Source organism: Leucoraja erinacea, chromosome 13, assembly GCF_028641065.1.
Source record: "Leucoraja erinacea ecotype New England chromosome 13, Leri_hhj_1, whole genome shotgun sequence".
NCBI classification, from domain to species: Eukaryota; Metazoa; Chordata; class Chondrichthyes; order Rajiformes; family Rajidae; genus Leucoraja; species Leucoraja erinaceus.
In genome coordinates, this window is record NC_073389.1 from 29,558,558 (window position 1) to 29,582,028 (window position 23,471).

The window sequence follows — 23,471 nt, forward strand, 5'->3', positions numbered from 1 at the left end:
TACCAGATCAATTTTGGATCCAGTTTACAAGCTCATGGTTTCACTTAAGTCCTACCTTCATCAGTCTTTGTTGTGAGTGAGACGTGATTTTCCTTGCACAAAGCCATACTGACTACAGATAGACACAAAGCAGGAGTAACTCGGCGTGACAGCTCATCCCTCATCTGTCCCTGACTTTCCAAGTGCACCTAAATCCTATACCGTAAAAATGTCTCCAGTAAATTGCCTACCACTGATGCAAGATTCACTGGCCTGTTGTTACCTGGCTTAATCTGATTGTTTTTCTTAAATATTGGTGGGTGGTTTATAGGTCTTTATCTCAGAAATTTGAAAAAAAATTAAGTTTTTCCAGTTAGTTGAAAAAAATATGAGTTTTATTGACAGATTAATGTGAATGGAGTGTTTCCTGTGCCTTTCGTTTGAGATGTCTACATGTATTTTTGCAAATGCTGCCTGAACTCCCTGTTCATCTTTGGCTAACAAGTGCGATTACTTGTTCAGGAATGAATGGATGTTATCATGTTATACCTTTAACTTGGGAACAGTTACACTTAGCCATAAATTTACTTGAGATTAGGCCACCCTTTGTAAGTACATGACCTGAGAACAGGTCTTGCTTTCCATCCAGCCTGAATCATTCATTGCATGCATTGTCTGGTGACATCTTCATTTCCCCTGCATCAGTGGCTGAAAGATCTGCCTCAGCAAGCTTTTATAAAGTTCCTTCATGTCCTTTCAAGTATTTTCTGTATTGATTTATGAATGGACCTAGCAGGTTTGCAATCACTGTGCACATAAGTCCCCACATAGTGTACATGTGAAACTTCAGTCCAAAAATTACTTCAAAGTAGCTCCTCACTTTGTATGTAATGCAATTCTTTTGAGTCAGAACTTTTGCTGGATTTTCAATGAGCTGAACAGAGTTTGTGACTACAGCAATACCTGTTGCTGCCTGACTGTAGCATCCCCTGCAGCTATTTTTCTCTTGAACTTTCTTCTACCTATTTACCTACCTCTTTAACACGGTGTTTGGCGCTGGCTGCACTGTCAGAAGAATCTTTTTTGGGAGTGTTCTATTAATGTCTAAACAGACTGAGGGAAACGTGAGAATTTGCAGGCTAATTTCTGATGAAATGACAACACTGGGATAATGAAAATTTTGATCACTGAAATATTAACTGGGATATAGTCAGTGTAAGAATGGAGGGTACTGAATTTGTAAATTGTGTCCCAGTAAATATATTTTTTTGCCAATTTGTAGTAAGCCCAAATCCTGTAGTGAGTGGACAGGATGGGAGGCATGCCATTATGGCTGTTGTTTTGGGGAAGAAGGCTGGGCAGATGAAAATAGAAGTGGAATCATTACCACAATGCTAGATAAGGAGCATTATGGAAAAAGATGAAATTGGACTCGCAAATTGGATAAGCCTTACTTTATGACACAGTGATTTAGCAAATGTGAACTGGAAATATGATAATTAATTTGTCTCAAATTCAGGGAAGTATGCAAGATGAGGGTGGGCATGTTAGAGTCATTGAGTCATCTCACACGGAAGCAGGCTCTTCGGCCCAACCTGTCCGTGCTGACCAGGATTCCCCTCTACACTCGTCCTGCCTGCCCATGTTTGGCCCACATCCTTGTAAACCTTTCTGATCCATTTACCTGTCCAAATGTTTTGTAAATGTTGTAATTGTGTCTGCCTCAACTACCTTCTCCAGCATCTTATTCCATATACCCACCATGCTCCGAATGAAAAAGTGGCCCCTTGGGTTCCGATTAAATCTTTCCCCTTTCACCTTAAACCTTTGTTTTCTAGTTCTTGATTCCCCTACTCAAGGTAAAATACTCTGTGTATTTGCTCTATCTGTTCCCCTCCTGATTTTATGCACCTCTATATGATCACCCCTCTGCCTCCTGTGATCCAAGGAGCAACGTGCTACGCTGCCCAACCTTTCGTGATAGTTCAGCCCCTCTAGTCCTGGCGACATCTTTATAAATCTTCTCTGCACTCTTTCCAGCATAACATCCATCTTGTGGCAGGGAGACCGTAAAATGTTGTCAGATTTGGTGTCCCTCAAATGATGAGATTCATATAGGGTCAGATAGTATCTTTCAAATGCCAAAACCTGCACGGGGGGGGGGGGGGGGGAAGAAGGGAATTGTAGAGGCTCTGATCTTCAGTTTTTTTTAAGCATCCTGTACAGGCATAACTCTCCAGGATTGCTGATGTTTTGCCATTAGTGTAAATTTAGCAATAGGTGATTTACTGGAATTTATTCAAAGGGACAGGATAAACATTTAGATGAGCACAGATTAATCAAAGACAGTTGGTACGTATCTTGTCTCTTTAATCATGTCCGACTAATTGATTGCTCTGAACACTAAAAAGACAAAGGAGATCATCACTGATTTCAGGCGACATAGAGCGGAGCTCAGGCCACTGGAGATAGGGGGCGAGGAGGTGGAGAGGGTGCCTAGTTTTAAATTTCTGGGGATCAACATCAGTGAGGATCTTAAATGGTCGGTGAACTTTGCTGTAGTAAAAAAGGCGCAACAGAGACTTTACTTCCTCAGAACACTGAGGAAGGCCCATCTGTCTGCTAAACTGCTGGAGTCTTTCTACCGCTGTTCGGTAGAAAGCATACTGACTTACTGCATAACTGCCTGGTTTGGGAACTGTTCAGCAGCTGACAGAGCAGCTCTCCAGAGGGTGATAAAAACTGCCCAGGGTATCATTGGACTCCCCATGCCCCCACTGGAGGACATTTACCACTCCAGATGCCGCAGCAGGACCTGTAATATCATGAAAGACATTACACATCCTTGTCACCACCTTTTCACACTGCTGCCCTCAGGAAAAAAAAGGTGCAAAAGTCACACACTGCCAGACTCAAGAACAGCTTTTACCCATCAGCAATCTTGGAACTGAACTCTGTCTCGGGAGCGGGTTATGGGGAAGGAGGGGGAGTGGGAGACAGTGTTAATTTATGTAAATGTGAATCCATGGGTGGGTTTGGGGAGGGAGGGAGTGTAAAAAGTATGAGTATGTGAATGTTTTAAGTTCTTTTAAATGGAGAGACACAGTAATCTCGTTGTATGTGACATGCAATGACAATAAAGCATTCTGATTCAATGATTTCCTTTGTTAGCCAAGGCATAAGACCTGGAAAATAATGCATAAACCATGTACAGCAATTGTTAGGCCACAGTTTTGTGATTGTGCAGATCTAATCAGCACATTACAGTAAATCTGTGATTGCACTGAAAAAGGCACAGAAGGGATGTTGAAGATGTTGCCATGACATGGATGGGTGACGTTTCGGGCCAGGACCCATCTTCAGACTGGTCAGGGAAGTGATCACCTATCGATTTCTTGCAGAGATTTATGGATAGAAATGGTTTATAGGCATATGGGCCAAATGCAGTCGTGGGACTAGCCCAATATTCCAACCTGGTTGGCATTTTCAAGGTTGGCTGAAGAGCCTGTTTCTGTGCTGTACAGACACTATTGCAGGTGACATAAGCCAGTACAAGATACAAGATACATTTAATTGTCATTTGGACCCCTTGAGGTCCAAATGAAATGCCGTTTCTGCAGCCATACATTACAAACAATTAGACCCAAGACACAACATAATTTACATAAACATCCATCACATTGCTGTGATGGAAGGCCAAATAAACTTATCTCTCCACTGCACTCTCCCCCCCCCCCCCCCCCCCCCCCCCCCCCCCCCCCCCCCCCCCGGATGTCAAAGTCAAAGCCCCCGGCTGGCGATGGCAATTGTCCCGCGGCCATTAAAGCCACACCGGGTGGTGCGAGGTCTTGGTGTTAGAGTCCCCGGCGTGCGCTCGCAGAGTCCCGCGGCCATTCCAAGCCGCGCGGGGCGGTGATGTCAGGCATCATTCGCTCTGACTTGAAAACATTGTGTTCTCCTGATGAGTTGTACCAAGGTGGTAATTAGCAGCCTACTTGAAGTTGCACCTTACAGTGTATTTTCTGGAAAAATCATGAAATGCAGTGCCCATAGCCCTAGTGCTTGCATTACACTCTTAGCTGTGCTTATTCAAGCCGATGATTGTGGTGTTTGGGGGATTTTGTTCAGCAAAAAACAGTGCTTGAGGAACTATGCTGGCAGCAGTGGTGCCGCTGGTAGAACTGCTGCTTCACAGCGCCAGTGAGAACGCCAGTATGGCATAAACATTGTGAGCCCAAGGGTCTGTTCTGTGCTATGATGTACTATGTTCTTGGAATCCTTCAAATCTACAAGAATGCAATTCTCTACTCGTACTCTGAATCATAAAGAATAAGAGTAGAATTAGGCCATGCGACCCATCAAGTCTACTCTACATTTCCATCATAGCTGATCTATCTCTCCCTCCTAACCCCGTTCTGCCTTTTCTCCATAAGCTCTGACACCTGTACTAATCAAGAGTCGGCCTAAAGGATCCTTCCGCGCCTGGTTTCAGTGGAGAAAAACAGTCAACTGTTTAATCTCTATTTGGGAAACAATGCATTCTCTGGAGTGTCATTTGTGGCTTTATGACGGTACAATTTCCTCCCAAAGTGACAAAAGCAACACAGTGTTTAAAAAAGAACTGCAGATGCTGGAAAACTGTGGGCTACTGGAAGTTTGAGTGGAAGTCTGAGTTAAATGGGTCTAGATTACGGAAGTCCATGGGCCACCTGGCATCTATCCAGAGAGAAATAAAGTTAACAATTCTGGTCTTTCGCAGAAATCAATGAGCCACAAAGTACAAGATAGCTTGTACTGTGCTGTCAATGCTCGTAAGCAATAAATCTGGGGTGTAGTGACTTTCTACTTTGCACATAGGATGGATATCATTCAACGGGGTAATGTATAATCATGAGGGAGAAAGGAGGATGGTCTAATATAAAGTATGTGCCTTTGAGCACTAATGTAACCCAATGGATAAAATGAATTAATGCTGTGAGATTGTTTTTGTACTTGTGAGGGCTCAAAGCCATGTTACTTTTAAACACTTTCTTTTAACAGATGCAGTTTATGCTGCTATTTAGTCGTCAAGGGAAACTTCGACTGCAAAAGTGGTATGTTCCCCTTTCAGACAAAGAGAAGAAAAAAATTACAAGGGAGCTGGTCCAGACAGTCCTAGCACGTAAACCAAAGATGTGCAGCTTTTTAGAATGGAGAGACCTGAAGATTGTGTATAAAAGGTTTGAATGCAAACATTCACTTCTAACTCCTGTTTGTATATGCACTCACTACACCAGTTAGCTTGCTTTTTCACTTTAAAAATGTTCCTGTGCACGATTATTGAACAACTCGTCCTACAACAACTCTTAAATAATCCATCATTATTGAAAACCTGAAATCGAATGTATTTCTTGGAATGTATTTCGCAGAACTTTTTAAAAATTTGGCATTGAAAAAAATCCAATTTATTTTAAGATTAGCCTAGAGGTAAAATATTTTGTAACAGGAACAGGTAACTATGTATGAATGTACACAAAAATGCTGGAGAAACTCAGCGGGTGCAGCAGCATCTATGGAGCGAAGGAAATAGGCGATGTTTCGGGCCGAAACCCTTCTTCAGACTGATGGGGGGTGGGGGGGGAGAAGGAAGGAAAAAGGGAGGAGGAGGACTCTGTATGAATGTCTTGTCGTCATGGAGCTTGTCACTTTTAAGGTTGTGAAATAAATGACAGGATTAGCAAATGGGACAGGAGCTTCTTGTACTGTAATACACATCCTGAGGCTGTTTTCCCATTCTTTATGTAAAGGGATTATCCACGCTCAATTGGCAGATTTCAAACTCATTACATGAGAATTTAAGTTCATTATTAATTTAATTTTGATGAAGGATTAAAATTGAATATTGGGTGCTATATCAATGGTATTCAACATTTTAGAAACGTAGAAACATAGAATATAGGTGCAGGAATAGGCAATTTGGCCCTTTGAGCCAGTACCACCATTCAATATGGTCACGGCTGATCATCCAAAATCAGTACCCCATTCCTGCTTTCTCCCTATGTCCCTTGATTCTGTTAGCCCTAAGAGCTATATCTAACTCTCACTTGAATCTCCAAATTATTTGCAAAAGATGTAAAATAGTATGGTAAACAATTTATTTCAGTCATTTGAGCTGATGTAGCAGCTGTTGCTAAAAAGCGATGGTATTAACAACAAATGATTGAACTGTTATGTTCGTATAGGTATGCAAGCCTTTATTTCTGCTGTGCTATCGAAGACCAGGACAATGAGCTCATAACACTGGAGATTATTCATCGTTATGTTGAACTACTAGACAAGTATTTTGGAAGTGTGAGTTGAAATCCTTAAATTCATTATACAATATGCAGGAAATACACCTTAAGTGCATTTGATCCCCATGTATATGTAGTAATTTTGAAAAAGAAAAAACTTAATTCAGTGTATTTCCTTCAAAATCCTAATAATTTAAAATAGATGTTGGGAAGCTTCGACAAATCGGGTGGCATCTGTGGAGAGAAATTGTCCATGTTTCAGATCAATGACTGTCAGAATGAACATTACTGTTTTTTTTCCTCCATAGATGCACTTTCTGATTATTTCAAATATTCTGCACCTACAGATTTTTCTCTTTAGATTTCCAACTATTTAAATTAAGTTGACTAATCATTTAGTGCAAATTTGATCATGTTAGTGTCAAAACAAAGGCTGAAGTGCTCTGAACCGGAAGCACTTGCATTCACTGAATCACTCATGATAGTCCTCAGTTTGTTCTATGATATCAGGAATTGTTGAGAGCACTGGATACAGCAATTCTATTTGAGCAGATCACATCCTGTCAGTTGTTGAGTTCTAGAATTTTATGGGGGTGGGGGAGGCACAGTGACACTGCAGAGGAGTTGCAGCCTACAGTACTAAGAACCTCGGATGCTGTCTATATGGAGTTTGTATGTTCTCCCTGTGACTGCGCAGGTTTTCTCCAGTTGCTCCGGTTTCCTTTCCCATTCCAAGGTTTGTAGGCTAATTGCCTTCTGTAAATTGCCCCTAGTGTGTAGGATGTGAAACTGGGATAACATAGAATTGGTGTATGGGTGATCAATGGTCGGCGCGGACTCGGTGGGCCTGTATCACACTGTATCTCTAAAACTAAAATTAGCCATACTTCATGGCAAGATTCCAGTACAGTTACAATCTTACTGGACTATGTGAGAACTGCCCGAGTATATGCTGTCTACAGAAAGCAGGGCAAAGGTAATCCGGCCCAATAAATCATGTGAAAACTGCGAGCGAGCGGCACTTAATCAACAATAATATTGTCACCAGTGCCTACACTGGGTTTTTCCGGGACCACAATTTTGGACAAATGTGGACAAAAGAACCAAATTCAAGTTGAGGTGAGAATGCGTCAAAGCAGCATTTGACTGAATGTGGTATCAGTGAGTCCTTGCAATATTAACGTGAATAGATATTGTTGATTCCGGATCTATACTATCCCCTTAGTCTGGTTCAGTCAATCACTGAAACGAACACTCTTCTCCAATCACTGAGTCCAACCTCTTCTTTAATTGTAAACGGTACCGTGGGCCGGACTCGGATCAACTCACTCGAGTATTTACTAGTCTCGTGTAAACAGACTAATAGGGTGATTTCACCAAAGGTCAAATGAGCGTAGATCCCCCCTCACGTGACCGAAAATTCTGACTGGAGGACATCTCTCAGTTTGGTACATGTAAGTGAATGGGGAAACACGCACTTTCCCACCCGTTAAAAACATGGAAAACGGCCGACTTTTGAGCTGAAATTTTCTGTGCTAGTCGGGGTGACCCTGAAGCACAGCGACCTAAATTTTCAGGCAAAACAAAAGATAGAAAGTGAGGTAATTACAAGAGGGAACTGAAGGTAGAAAGCCGCGGAAATGAACAGCTGACAATTGCCGTGGTGATTTTAAGATCCAAAATATCGGGAATTATCGCATTTGCTCGCTGAATTTCATCAAAAGTAAGTTAATAATGCCTTAATTTTGATGAAATTCAGCGAGCAAATGCGATAATTCCCGATATTTTGGATCTTAAAATCACCACGGCAATTGTCAGCTGTTCATTTCCGCGGCTTTCTACCTTCAGTTCCCTCTTGTAATTACCTCACTTTCTATCTTTTGTTTTGCCTGAAAATTTAGGTCGCTGTGCTTCACTGTCACCCCGACTAGCACAGAAAATTTCAGCTCAAAAATCGGCCGTTTTCCATGTTTTTAACGGGTGGGAAAGTGCGTGTTTCCCCATTCACTTACATGTACCAAACTGAGAGATGTCCTCCAGTCAGAATTTTCGGTCACGTGAGGGGGGATCTACACTCATTTGACCTTTGGTGAAATCACCCTATAGACAACTGGCACACCCAAATGAACACCTACACTTTTATACCCCTAAACGGAAGCGGGGCACTAAAGGCATGAAAATGCAATAGGAGGGCCATCCCTACATGTCAATCACTTCTTACAGATAAGGGATCACATTAAGAGGCACTTTGCCTTCTTACAAACAATGTATACAAAAAAACACAACACATAAACAAAAAATCCTTCACCCAATCACACATTAACCCAGACGTGGTGGCACCAGAGCTTACTTGGAACAGAAACAGTTGGGAGCATCTTTACAAATCTAGACTTGATGGCACCATGTAATTACATGAGCCTCTTGCACTTGGTGTCCCTTGGTCGCCTCAGCAAAGCTTGACCTTTTTCATAGATGCCTGCCATTTCCAAAGTACCCAAACCCCTGCATATCTACAATGTCACTGGGAAATACTCCAATGGTCAGAACTGTACCTCACACAAAGGAAGGTGGTGGTGGTTAATGTAGGTTCTTCATCCCACGCTCCAGGCACCCACTGCAGGGCTGCTACTGGGCAGTGTCCTAGGCCCAACCTTTTTCAGCTGCTTCATTGTCAATTAACTTTCTCACGTCAGAATTATTACGGATACATACGACGTTAAATGATGCTCTGCCGAATACCGAACTCGCTTTTTGAGTGCTCTTATGTCCATCCTAGTAGTTCATCTCCTTTCATTATTTTGTGTTATGCAAAATGTCTGGAGTTCCTGGTTGCTATATATTTTCAAAGAAACATTTGTCAGTAGTATGGTAATTGTACACAAACTATCTATGTATGAGAAAAGTAAATGATTGCTGAAATTAAGTCACATTGAGTTGCAAGTAAAGTTACTTTGCCGTATTTATGCTTATGTGAACACCATTTGCTTTTGTTTCCTTCTCTTGAAGGTTTGTGAGCTTGACATTATCTTTAACTTTGAGAAGGCTTATTTTATCTTGGATGAGTTCCTGTTAGGAGGGGAAGTTCAGGAGACTTCAAAGAAGAATGTGCTGAAGGCAATTGAACAAGCTGATCTGTTGCAAGAGGTAAGCATTTAAGAATGTGCTTGGGAGACTTTTAGCATGTTGTGTTTTAATAGGAGAAATTGTCACCTTAGTACTAACCCTAATTTGAAAGAACAAAGATTGTTAAACACCCACTTTGTTAATACTTATGATTATGATTTGTGTATGATTGAAGTTGCATGTTTGTCTCGTGACAAAATACGAAGGCAGAAGAAGAATTTACTAATATTGTATAAGTATGAACACACAAGTCTTAACAGCCATTCCAGATTAAAAACACATTCTAGTGTTTTATATTTGTTTACACATGATCAATCAGAACTGCCATAATACAAATCTGCACATTTGTCCTCTGGTAAAATGGCTTTTAAAGTCTTCATTGTGGAACAAACAGTAGATTGTATTTGTCTCCATGTGTCTGCCTTCCTTTATATTGTCTTTTCCCTGAAAAGCTTGTGTTTACCGTTTATTGTTGCCATGTTAGTTGCTTTGTTATTTACCTCGCTTTGCTGCATTGTCCAATTGTTGAGGCCCCGGAATCAGACTTATTTTTAGATACTGTTTATTGTGTCATCGAGTAGGGTGGCAACCTTTGAGCAAATAGGCCATCAAGGCAACTTGGTTCAGAAGTATTTTGTCTTGATGTTTGCATGAAAATATTAGCAATACAGATTCCAGACTCATTATGTCTCACTACCTGTTGAGGCATAACCCAGAACCAACTGTCAAGCATTGAAGATATGAAGCATTTACACACATTTTGTACATTTATTTTACCTCTGAGCACCAGCTTCATTGTAGCTTGATTAGTGTGTAAGGCTTGATGACCTCTGCTCGGATCTGCTTATTCTTTGGTCATTATTGATCTTGTTGAAATTGGGTCAATGCAAATACTTTATGGCACTATTCAAAGTAATTTTTGGAGTTTCAGTTGTATCTAGTCTGAGCATTGTCTCTGCTGCTTATGGGAACTTGTTACATAGTCACTGGCATGATTCCTGCCTATTGCAGTACTTTAGCTGTAGATGTGAAAATAGAACTTTTTTTAATGTTAGTAGGTATTGAATAAAGGCCTTGCATGTAATAATAGTTAATCCTGACAACAGTATTTTTAAAGACTAAGCAAAATACTATGGATGCTACCCAGCAGGTTAGGTAGTATCTGGCAAAAGTAAAGCAGAGGTGCAGGAGAAAGTGCATATGGTTCCCCGATGATTGCAGGGGAAAGTGCCTGGGGACAGGGAGATTGGATGGTGAGGAATGAATGGACCAGGGAGCCAGAGGTGCATAACATTCTGTCTGTAATTGCATCCATTTCACTAGATCCCTTTTTCTAGTTCATTTTGGCGCCTCTGACACACTGGGTAGATTAGCAGTTTTCCTGACCGGCTTGGGCTTCCATTTGGAAGCCAAATATTCCAAACTGCCATAACAATGCAACCAATCTTATTTTGAAGTTCTACAAACTTGTACAATATAAATGCGCTTGTGGGTGATTAAATCTGCCAACAGTCGGCTTGCAAAGTCCAAGGACACCAAGCAAGTGTCTCCAACTAACTTGGGTCATTCCAGATCATTTAACTTTGCTTGATGTCAGTACATTACCTAAAATCATGAACAGGATATGAATATTATTGCAGTGAAGGATTGGAGCTAGTTAGTATACAGTGCCCTCCATAATGTTTGGGAGAAAAACCCATCATTTATTTATTTGCCTCTGTACTCCACAATTTGAGATTTGCAATAGAAAAAATCTCATGTGGTTAAAGTGCACATTGTCAGATTTTAATAAATGCCATTTTTATACATTTTGGTTTCACCATGTAGAAATTACAGCAGTGATTATATTTAGTCCCCCCATTTCAGGGCACTATAATGTTTGGGACAAAGTAATGTCATGTAAATGAAAGTAGTCATGTTTAGTATATTGTTGCATATTCTTTGCATGCAATGACAGCTTGAAGTCTGCAATTCATGGACATCACCAGCTGCTGGGTGTCTTCTCTGGTGATGCCATGCCAGGCCTGTATTGTAGCCAACTTTAGCTTAACCTTATTTTGGGGGCTAATCCCTTCAGTTTTCTCTTCAGCATATAAAAGGCAGGCTCAATTGGGTTCAGATCGGGTGATTGACTTGGCCACCCAAGAATTGACCGTTTTTTAGTTTTTAAAAACTCCTTTGTTGCTTTAGTAGTATGTTTGGGATCATTGTCTTGCTGTAGAATGAACTGCCAGCCAATGTGTTTTGAGGCATTTGTTTGAACTTGAGCAGATAGGATGTGTCTATACACTTCAGAATTCATTATGCTACTACCATCTGCAGTTGTATCATCAATGAAGCTAAGTGAGCCAGTACTTTCAGAAGCCATACATGCCCAGGCCATAACACCCTCACCACTGTTTCACAGATGAGGTGGTATGCTTTGGATCTTGGGCAGTTCCTTCTCTCCTCCATACTTTGCTCTTGCCATCACTCTGAGATAAGTTAATCTTCATCTCATCTGTCCACAAGACCTATTTCCAGAACTGATTGCTCTTTTAAGTACTTCTTGGCAAACTGTAACCCGGCCATCCTATTTTTGCAGCTAACCAGTGGTTTGCATCTTGCAGTGTAGCCTCTGTATTTCTGTTCATGAAGTCTTCTGCGAACAGTGGTCATTGACAAATCCACACCTGACTCCTGAAGTGTTTCTGATCTGTCGGACAGGTGTTTGGGGACTTTTCTTAATTATAGCAAGAATTCTACTGTCATCAGCTGTGGAAGTCTTCCTTGGCCTGCCAGTCCCTTTGCGATTAGTAAGCTCACCAGTGCTCTCTTAATGATGTTCCAAACAGTTGATTTTGGTAAGCCTAAGATTTGGCTGATGTCTCTTAACAGTTTTATTCTTGTTTCTCAGTCTCATAATGGGTTCTTTGACTTTCATTGGCACAACTTTGGTCCTAATGTTGATAAACAGCATAAAAGTTTCCAAAGGTGATGGAAAGACTAGGTGCTGAGAGCTCTCTTATACCTTCATTAAGGAGCCAATTAAACACACCTGAGCAATTATAAACACCTGTGAAGCCATGTGTCCCAAACATTATGGTGCCCTGAAATGGGGGGACTATGTATAAACACAGCTGTAATTTCTACATGGTGAAACCAAAATGTATAAAAATGGCCTTCATTAACATCTGACAATGTGCATTTTAACCATATGTGATTTTTTTTTTTTTTCTATTACAAATCTCAAATTGTGGAGTACAGAGACAAATAAATGATGGGTCTTTGTCCCAAACATTATGGAGGGCACTGTACGGATATGCACTATCCAGGTCTATAATGTTCAATTCTTCACTGGAGCCTATTTATGGACAGTGACTTAATTTGAACCTTGGCCTGTGGATAAACTGCTGAAAAATGATGAGCCTTCTCAAACCTGAACATTTGGACCAGATCCTATATCATTTCAGTAGTCTCTGTAATGCTCTTTTGTGAGAAATGCTACTGCTGAGCATTTTTGTGGATTTTTTTTTTTTTGGTTTGCTGTTGAGAAGGATTCTTGGGCAAATTTCTGGCCTGTATGAGAAGGTATCTTAACTTATCCTTTGGACTCGTTTAGATGGTTCGGCAAAACACCAGCACATTTTTATTTTTGTATTCAATAGTTAATCGGCAGTATGCGTGGGCTTTAACCCGTATAAACCTCTGTACAAAAAAAACCTGTATGATTACAACATGAAGGTTTTGGGCATGGAAAGGTGAAGTGAAAGGTGAAGCCCAATGAAGTAATCCAAAATTCTAGGGTCTGTTTGATTTGGAGATATTTAACTTTTCTTTTACATAATCAAGTGTAGAGGGGCCAATAAATAATATTAAGTATGTGGACAATGGAGATGGGGAAAGTTGAATTTCAGAAGGTCATGTGATAGGATTAAAATTAGGCCATTCAGCCCATCAATTCTACTGTGCCATTCAATCTTATCTGATCTATCTCTCCCTCCCAATTCTCCTGCCTTCTCCCCATAACCTCTGACACCCACACTACTCAAGAATCTATCTATCTGCCTTAAATATATCCACTGACTGCATCCACAGCCTTCTGTGGCAAAAAAAATGACAGATTCACCACCCTCTTTAGTCAAAAGAAATTCCACCTCATCTCCTTCTTTAAAGAGCGTCCTTTAATTCTGAGAAGATGATCTTGAGTCCTCGACTCTCCCACTGGTGGAAACATCCTTTCCATATCCACTCTATCCAAGCCTTTCACTATTCTGTACGTTTCAATGAAGAAATATAGAATGTATACTATTTTAATCGGTAACATTTAATTTGAAGACCAGTACTTATTGTACATTGTTTGTATTATTGGGAAGAAGTTCCAGACTATTACAAAGTCTCTTGGAACATAGGACCATAAAAGAGAGCAATTTATTTTCATCAAGATCTTTCTGAAAATCTAAATGCACCACATCCACTATTCAAGAGTTTAAAAAACAAACAGCAGTAGATTTGTCAAACACCACATTTCCCATTAGTAGTTCATGTTGATTTTGATTCAACTGTTATCTCAATTTGTCATCTCATCTTTCATAAAAATCTTGCCATTTTCCCTTCTACTGATTTTAGGTTAACCTGTACAGTTCCCTCCTATTTCTTTTGTTTAAATTAATGGAGATACATTTTCTACCTTCAATCTTCAAATTCTATAATCGGTAGAATTTTGGAAAATGATAACCCATCCATTTTCATGGATTCCTCTTTGTACTTTGGGCATGAGCATTTATGGGTTTGCAGCTTCATTAATTTTTCAAGCACTTTTTTGTCACCTTTTAATTGTTCCCTTTCCAACAACTATTGGTTTCTTGGTATTTCTGGAAAGTTATTTATGTTCTCTTCTGTGAGGACAGAACTGAAATAATATCACAAAACCCCCTGCAGTTTGCATACCGGGCCAATAGATCAGTGGATGACGCAGTCAACCTAGGCATGCACTCCAGTACCTAGACCGCCAGGCTTTTGTTTGTGAGTTTTAGCTCTGCATTCAACACCATTGTGCCAGAACTTCCCGACAGACAGAAAACAGCATGTGAGGCTGGGAAATCACCCCTCTCTGACCCCTCTCACCCTGGCCACAAACTCTTTGAAGCACTTCCCTCTGGAACTCGATTCCGGACTGTCAAAGCCACCACAGCGAGACATAAAAACAGCTTTTTTCCGAAAGCAGTAGCTCTACTCAAAAGTTTAAAGTCTGTAGCCTCCTTTTGCGCTGGTATTTTATTTAATTCTTCACGTGTTTAAATTATAATATTTTATTTTTAATTGGCTACTGTATATATTGTTGTTACTTGCAAACAAAGCACCAAGGCAAATTCCTTGTATGTATACATACTCGGCTAATAAAATTTATTTAATTATTCAATTTCAAGCAAATTTGCTGTCAAGCAAGGTGTAATTTTAATAAGGAGATTTATTTGGCTACTGTTTTAGTTTAGTTTGCAAGTTGAGCGTAAATTAGTTTTTTTCTACAAACATTATACCTTCATGACTGAAAATGAGTGTTATAATTAAAGTAAGTTTCATGTGAATTAATCTCGGAATTATCCAGATTAACAATTTGGCCTCCTATCTAAATATTGCACCTCTGTAGAATATAGACAGGTAAATGGAATATGGTCATGAATCTGACAATCTAGCCCTAACTTGGAACAGCTGAGAGAACCTGATGCTCTCATACTGAGCTGAAGAGAATAATGAGTGAAGAACTAACTGAACTGAATGGTGTATTCACTCAGCTATTCCGTGCACAGAAAGAAAAGTAAGAGGAAAACATTTTTTCAATGATGTACTGACTGTTGAGTACTATATTAAACTGTCGTATCTGTTCTTTCTAAATCTTTTTTGGAGTAGTTTTCTGATGAATATAACCTCTGGTGTGGGATCACTAGAGAAACCTGTTGCCACACAGCCATCCCATCCTGGCTCTTCGCATTTCCATGTACTTTGGATATGAAGGAAATGTGTTGAATGTTTGAATGCCATGGAATAATATTCAGTCCCAGAGGTCAGCCTGGTTTTATGCGGGCATAATTATTATCTTCTATATTAATGTTAGCTGTATTGTTGCATTCTCAAATGCTTTGACTGGAATTCTTTCAAAAATTATTTTTTAAATCTTTACTGATTATTCTAAGCTTGGCTTGCATCTGCAGACTGATCCATATGTCAAGTCCTTCTGTTTGCTGGTACAAATTTGGACACAGAGAAATTTACATTTGTTCCAAGAATATGTTTGGGCAGGTGCTACATTTTAAAGAAGCCTTCACTGGACAATGGTGGAGAAACAGAATGGTCTTTCATGTTGCATTCATGATGTAGTTCCCACTGCCCATCTGGTGTGTCACTCGACATAGTGTATAAGTATATACAATATATCATGCCCTGCTTTACTAGTCACAGTCATTTAGTGTTCCAATAGAAACTTACATCACATGAATTCTAAAATGTGTATCATAATGAGAGTGTATTGCTCTTTGACGATACATTAGCAGAAGTGGACCACTTGGACCTTAAGCCTGCTCTGTTATACAGTAATGGCTGGTTGTAATTGCAATTCCACATTGCAACCTAACCCCTCTGCATCAGTAAGCTATTACCCTCTGCCTACCTCTACCCTAAAAATATTTAGACAGCGTACATTGTCTTTTGAGAAGTAGTTCAATGGCCTACTGAGAGTAGAACTTTTACTTAATCTTGTCTCAAACGCCAACACCTTATTTTATAAACAGTGGTCCATAGTTCTAGATTTTCTCGTAAAAGGAAATGTCTTCTCCACATTCCTTGAGGTCATTCAAGTCATCTCTTATCTTCAGTAGATACAAGCCTGTCGAGGTTGTCTAAGAAGGAAATGTGAGACTGGCTAATCTGAATTTCATGCAGATTGCTTGTAACTCTCAACAGGTCAGGCAGCATTAATGGACAGGGAAACCGGGTTTCAGGTCAAAGACCCTTGTCTGAACTGGGTAGGAGAGAATACGAAGTAATACCGAGCTGCAGTGAGTGGTGATCAGGATAAAGGGAATTTCTTGGATGTCTAACATGAGGGTTGCTGTAGGGGGAGATGATAAATCATCCAGTTGATGGGTTATTACAGAACTGCTGGGAGGAGAGAGCATAGCTCATACATTCATTTGTCCGTGTTCTCGCTTGGTAACTACCCTCATTCATTTATTTAAGAACAAAGGGCCATTTCTTTTCTCTCCCTACAGGCCCTAATTAACCCATCATGCAAGACCTCATTTATTGCTTCACCCCAGGGCAACATTGACCTCTCCCTATCGGAGTTCCCCCATGCTGCCTGCACCGTTATATTATAGCAGAGAATTTCAAAGAACCAATAAATTGTCCACCCCTTTGACAAAACAAGGTGATATTTTATCTATAGAGCTATTTATTTTGATTTATATACAAGCCCCATTCTGCATGCTGAATAGAAATTTTATTTGTGAATTGGGCAAAATATCTCTATTCTTCCAAGAAAATGAATCTGATCACAATTTACTTTCTCTAGAGTATACTCTCAATTTTCCGACTTGATTTCTATTTGGCCCACCTTACTCGCCATTATCGTGGGGTGTTTATTTTACAAGTTATTGACATTTTAAACTTTACAAAAAACACTTTTCAAACCACTTTTCCACTTGCCTTGCACGTCAGCCGCCTTCAAAGTCACAATGACTTCACAATGGAATCCCGAATTTCATTTACATTAAACAATCGCGGTTTTCATTGATATTGATTTTTTTTTTTTTTTAAAACCTGTTTAAATCAAATTCTTCCGTTTTCATTAACGGCTAACATTGTGTTATGGTTATTTTAAAGAAAAACGCGATTTTCATTGAATTTCATTAAAAAAAAAAATCACGATTTTTATTTGGGGATGGGAGGCGAGAAGTGGGGGAGTGGGCGAGAGGAGGGTGTAGGGAGGGGTGACGGATATGGAATTGGGGGAGGAGGGGGGATTAAGGGGGAGGATGGAATGGAAAGTGGGGGAGGTGAGGAGGGGGAGGTAGGGAGTGGGGGATAGAGGGAGACAATGGCAGTGGGGGAGGTGAGGAGGGAGAGTGGGATTGGGGGGAGGTGAGGAGTTGAGGAGCAGGGCGATTGAGGGAAAGGGATGCAAGGGAACGAAGAGGGGTTATGGAGGGAGTGACTGAGGGTAGGGGAAAGGAGAGGGAGGGAGAGTTGAGGGAAGGTGAAGAGGGGGAGGGAGTGCTGGGGATGAGGGGGAATGGAGGAAGATAGGGTTAGGAAGAGGGATGGTGAGGTAAGGGGGGAGGGAGAGTGAGATGCGTTCGCATTGATATTATATTTTACAAATCATTGCCATTTTGAACTTTTAAAAACGTTGCAGTCGCGCTCCCACTTGCCGCCTGCGCTGTTGGGGGAGGGTTGCCGTGACTCGCATCACAATGGGGATCTCTGGCTTCACGACGGGAACCTGTCAGCCTCGCCTGCGCAGTTGAGGGCTATGGGTCAGTGGTGGAATATTGTGTTGGAGGACGGGGCCCAACGGGTCCGCACTTGGTCTAGTTTACTATAAATTCTGGACTTGCCATTGTCTTGTTAAAGGCATTGGATTCAGGAAACTGAAACTTTGGGCGAATGCAGTAACGTTTTTTATGATGCTTGCTTTGCTCTTGTCTTTTATGACACGTTCAGAACAAAAATATAATGTTGCCTTGAAAGTGGAACTGCTTGTGATTTATATGAATAAGGTTGATCATTCCAAGTTCACTTTGGAGATGAATGTAAGATATCATTTGATCTTTAAGAATTTACTAGAATGTTGCCTGGGTTTCAACAACTAAGTTACAGAGAAAGGTTAAATAAGTTAGGTCTTTATTCTCTGGAGCGCAGAAGGTTAAGGGGGGACTTGATAGAGGTCTTTAAAATGATGAGAGGGATAGACAGAGTTGATGTGGACCAGCTTTTCCCTTTGAGAATAGGCAAGATTCAAACAAGAGGACATGACTTCAGAATTAAGGGACAGAAGTTTAGGGGTAACATGAGGGGGAACTTCTTTACTCAGAGAGTGGTAGCGGTGTGGAATGAGCTTCCAGTGGAAGTGGTGGAGGCAGGTTCGTTGGTATCATTTAAAAATAAATTGGATAGGCATGTGGATGAGAAGGGAATGGAGGGTTATGGTATGAGTGCAGGCAGGTGGGACTAAGGGAAAAAAGTTGTTCGGCACGGACTTGTAGGGACGAGATGGCCTGTTTCCGTGCTGTAATTGTTATATGGTTATATGGTTAATAGCTCAAAGAAAAACAATGCGGTTTAGCGAGAGAAAACCTTGGTTTCCAGTTGATACTTTTTTTATTACTCTTCGAACATTAATTATTACTCTCTCCATGGAGGCTTTCTGATTTTTATTTTTATTTGTATGTTTTATTTATTTATTACTTATTTTTATGATACTCGACTGTAAGGAAAATTCATTTTGTTGTCTCTAATATGAGATAATGACAATAAATTGAATACAATACAATACAAAAGAATACAATACAATCTGCTTAATATTTCCAATATTTTCTGTTTTTATTTGAGATTTTGAGCATCTGCTGAACTATTTTTTACTTTAGGCAGCTCGTTCATCACCCTCTGGATGGAAGAAGTTGCCCCTCTAACTAAACCTTTCTTCTCTTATTATGTCCTCTAGTTCTTGATTTCCCAAAACTGTATTCACTGTATCTAGGCCCCTTATGATTTTATGCACCTCAATAAGATCATCCCTCGGTCTCCTGTGCTCCAACAGATAGTCCTAGCTGCTCAATCTCTCACTGTAACTCAGTCCCTTGAGTCTTGAGAATATCCTTATAAATCTTGTCTGCACTCTTTCCAACTTAATGGCATCGTTTTCCAGCTGTGGCATCTTATTTTCTGATCATAATCCCATTTTAATCAGAATGTTTCCACATTTTAAAATTTACCTAGATGCACTCAGCAAATGATACTACCTCATTAATTCCAGCTTGGGTGGTTACGTGCTGTGGTCTGAAAATGGTTCTCGTCTTGAGTAGAAATATGAAATTTTCCTTTCTTACTCCAAGTTTTCAGTTATAATTTTGAGATCAGTAAGACTTTTAAAGGCACATCTGTAATTGTGGGTCATTTTATCCACTTATTCATGCCTAGTTATCACCTTACATTATTTGCTCACAAGTTTTACAATCAATGGTTCAATGGCACGTTATTGTCAAATATACAGGTGCACAACCTTTTATCCGAAAGCCTTGGGACCAGACACTTTTCGTAATTCAGAATTTTTCGGCTTTTGGAATGGAAGATTTTTAGCGTAGTGGTAGAGTGCTCGGCTCATATCCGCAAGGTCGCGAGTTTGTGCCTCGATCCCGGCAGTTACTCAATCGCGAGTTTGAGTCTTCAATGTAGTTTTTTTCTTGCAGAATAGGAGAGAATAGGCAGGGTTAGGCTGGGATCATTCTCTGCGAGATGATCTTAGTGCGGGAGACAAGTGTAGGAGAGGTGTACTGACTGTGGGCAGAACTTTGGAAGTGATTGCCCACCATTCTCAAAAGCCGCTGTGTCTCCCTGTCCCTCCAACTCCAGAGGAATCCGCTGCCCGATGGGCCGCTACGGCGACAAGTGGCAGTTCGCCCACAGCCCGAGCTGCGGCCCCTCATCCGCAACCCGGGTTCCTCTGGAGTTGGAGCGGGGCTGGGCTAGAGTTGCTGCTGGCTGTGAGTCTCTGGGATCTCCGTGCTTGCAGTGGGCCTGGGGGTCGATGTCCCGATGAGGGGGCGCAGCTCGGGCTGTGGGCGAACTGCCACTTGTCGCTGTAGCGGCCCATCGGGGAGCGGCTTCTGGTGGTCCTGACGTCTCTCAGCTCCTGTCCAGGGGGACGGCCGGAGACGTCAGGACCAACAAGAACCCGCTCCCCGATGCGCCGCTACAGCGACAAGTGGCAGTTCGCCCACAGCCCGAGCTGCGCCCCCTCATCCGCAACCCGGGTTCCTCTGGAGTTGGAGCGGGGCTGGGCTAGAGTTGCTGCTGGCTGTGAGTCTCTTGGATCTCCGTGCTTGCAGTCGGTGTCCCGTTGGTCCTGACGTCTCCGGTCACCCCCTGGAATGGAGCTGAGACTGGGAACTGTACCGCCCTTGCCCCCTCCCTCTGCAACTGCAAACAACCCCACAGTTCCCAGTCTCAGCTCCTGTACAGGGGGGTGGCTGGAGACGTCACAGCCCGAGCTGCGCCCCCTCATCCGCAACCCCAAGACCAAGACGTACTTTGCACACCATCAGCTTCTGTCCCTACAGGGAGCGTGTTCCTCTGTAGTTGGAGCGGGGCTGGGCTGCTTCTGGCTGTGGGTCTCTGAGATCTCCGTGCTTGCAGTGGGCATGGGGGTCGGTGTCCCGTTGGTTCTGACGTCTCCGGTGACTGGCATTGCCGATGTGAAGACAGTGCAAAGCCCCCGCGCCGGTGCAATGGGCGGGGAGCTGGAGAAGGGAGGGAAGGGGTCACACACATGGCTGGGAAGCAGAGGGGTGTAGGTGGGGTGAAACTGAAGGGAGCGACAATCTGCTGCTACCAGCCCGCTGAGTTAAAAAGTCCCCACGCAAGACTCACGATACACTGTGTATCGTGAGTCTACCATGGGAACTTTTTATAACTCAGCGGGCAGGCAGCAGCAGATTGTCAATTATTAACCCTCCCGCGCAATATACCCTCACCTTCTCTTTTATGGATGGGGATTTAGTTCCCCTTTCTTCGAGGACCGACCGGAGGTTCCGCTATCACCTCTGCGGGCCGCCCTCGGTGAACGTTTTCAAGGACCTTTTTTCAAGGACCGAAAAAATGTCCGGTATTCAGAGCTTTTCGTTATTTGGAACCGGATAAAAGGTTGTGCACCTGTACCTAGGTTCAGTGAAATTCCTTTTTTTTTTGCGTTGAATTCAGTAAAGACCTTACTATACCTAGGCACTATCATACTCGAGTACAAGAATGTAAGCACGTAAACATTACACAAGGACCACACAAGAGGCACCATGTTTCCAGCGCCATCTTGTATCCTTCAAGTTCAAAGATGTTAAAAATGTAGCATCTTATATTAGCCAGAAAGGCCCATTGGCCGGCGCCGGGTTGCAATTGCAGGGGTTGGTCTGGCCTGACGATGTTGTCAATGTGCTGCTCCGCTGATCTGCACTCCATGCCACTGCAGGCATGTCTGATCTGCATGCTCGGCTTCTTGGAGCAGCATTTGATCCAATTGAGCCCCTGGCTGCTGCAGGTCCTCCAGCAGTTAATTCCTCCGACATCTTGATCCAGAAAAATCCACCTAGGACTGTGCTGTCCCTCACACAGCCACAACGCATCCTCCAAACCCTGGCCAGCCCCGCAGCCAACATCTGAACTCCCAGAGCGCCTCCACGGCCGCGGGAGGTAAGCCCCCAGCCCATTCACTGGCATTATTCTTTTCGTCCATCTGCTGCCATCTTGATAGGCTTGCATAGAGATGCTGTTTAACAGACTACCCCATTAGTCTTCAAGGAAACAAAAGGCCATGTTAAGCAGTAATATTTGCAGCTATGCTGTTGGGGCTAATGTATGCTGAAGGTCACAGAATTTGTTAAGATTTTAAAAAATTTAAAAAAAGTTATGGATCCATTGGAAAAGGAAAAAGAAGTGCAAAATGCTCATATGCAGGAGAGACTGGCTCAACTATAGTGTCACTGAACCTGTGCAGCTAAGTTTCAGTGACACAGTACCACCCTGGCATGTGGTTCCACCTTTCACTCCTAGCTTATGGCTTTTCTGAGAAAAGCTGGCATTGTCTGCAAGATCGATGAGTTGCAACTTTCTCAGGATCCTGGAATCATTTTGTCTTTTGCCTAAAATATGCTGTGCAATTAATCTTTTTACCAGTCTTTGCGAACTGAGTGTGTCCATCTGAGATGTGTCTTGAATCTGATTTGTGCTGTCTTTCTGTGATTAGACATGCAAAATTGCTTTCAGATGATTTGCACTGAATGCAGTCCTTTGGTTTGTTATGTGGTGAGACTGACCAATGTTCCATGTTTTTATCATTTTAATCTATTGTGTTTTAGTTTCGAGATGGCAGGGTGTATACATAAGGCTGTGGTTCTACCTTGCTAAAACAGCAGTGTGCACAGTTTAAAATGTGTAAAAATAATTGATTTATAGATTACTTTTTGCTCAGAATGCAGATGTTTTTCAAACTCTGATTTTGATTGTTTTTACTGTAATATGTACAATGAATTAAAATATATGGAATGCCTTGCATTCTAGCATGAATGTGAAATGATGGCTTTTGATTATCTTGCTGGAGACCAGTTGTTCAGTTGTAGCAATGCTTCTTGGAAACCGTGTGTTGCATGTCCTGTGAAATTGAGATTGTGTTCTTGTTGATAATGGCACTCCTTTTCCAGAGATGTTTAGAGGAAAAATTGTTAATTCTCACATGCTGCTTAATTTTGTGTTTTAGAACCAAAATGAAGACTGGGGAAGTTTGTCAGCTGACGATATCTTATGATTGAAAGAAATCTTAGGCTATTGGCCTGTTATGGCTCCCCATCCAGACCATTGGTAACTATTTTCCCATTTGAGTGGCATGGGTATAATTTGGAAGCATAATGAATGATGCACGTTTGCAAAATTGCCATGGCATTTATTGCTAAATTGCCTGATGTAGGGAGAAGAAAATTAAACACTGTACTAAAGCAGATGGTGACGGGATTGATCCTAATTGAAATTTGCATGATGGCATTGATGTGGTGTCTTGGTGCTGCGTCTATATTTTTGAAGCTAACATTGTTAAAAGGCAATGCTTAACTTGTAGCAGGCTTTTAAAAAATAAAACACTTATCCGTTTAACAATATCATAAAGTAACATTAATGCATCAAATTCAATCTGAAATGGACCGGAACAGGTTACAGGAGATCTTTAAACGCTGTTGCAAAAAGGAGAGGATTGGTGTGATAAACCGCTTGTTGCTGTTTGTGTTGAACATGAAATACCTCATTGAAGTGGGGAATTAGTGGATGATCAACTCGGCATTGAAATATTGTGATGGCAGGAGA

The 23,471-nt window shown here is 41.6% G+C and overlaps 1 protein-coding gene across 5 annotated transcripts in view; it reads left to right on the plus strand.

Annotated features, from left to right (window-relative positions):
* Nucleotides 1-23,471, plus strand: part of LOC129702783 (AP-1 complex subunit sigma-2) — a 32,796-nt gene that overhangs the window by 2,057 nt on the left and 7,268 nt on the right. For 3 of the 5 annotated variants that reach the window (XM_055644761.1, XM_055644760.1, XM_055644759.1), the window contains exons 2-4: nucleotides 5,020-5,198; nucleotides 6,201-6,309; nucleotides 9,258-9,395. In XM_055644761.1, coding sequence (XP_055500736.1) covers nucleotides 5,020-5,198; nucleotides 6,201-6,309; nucleotides 9,258-9,395 — 426 coding nt within the window. Of the gene's footprint in view, nucleotides 1-5,019; nucleotides 5,199-6,200; nucleotides 6,310-9,257; nucleotides 9,396-22,875; nucleotides 22,977-23,471 lie in introns of all 5 variants that reach the window. The other 2 variants (XR_008724434.1, XR_008724433.1) reach the window with 1 other exon arrangement.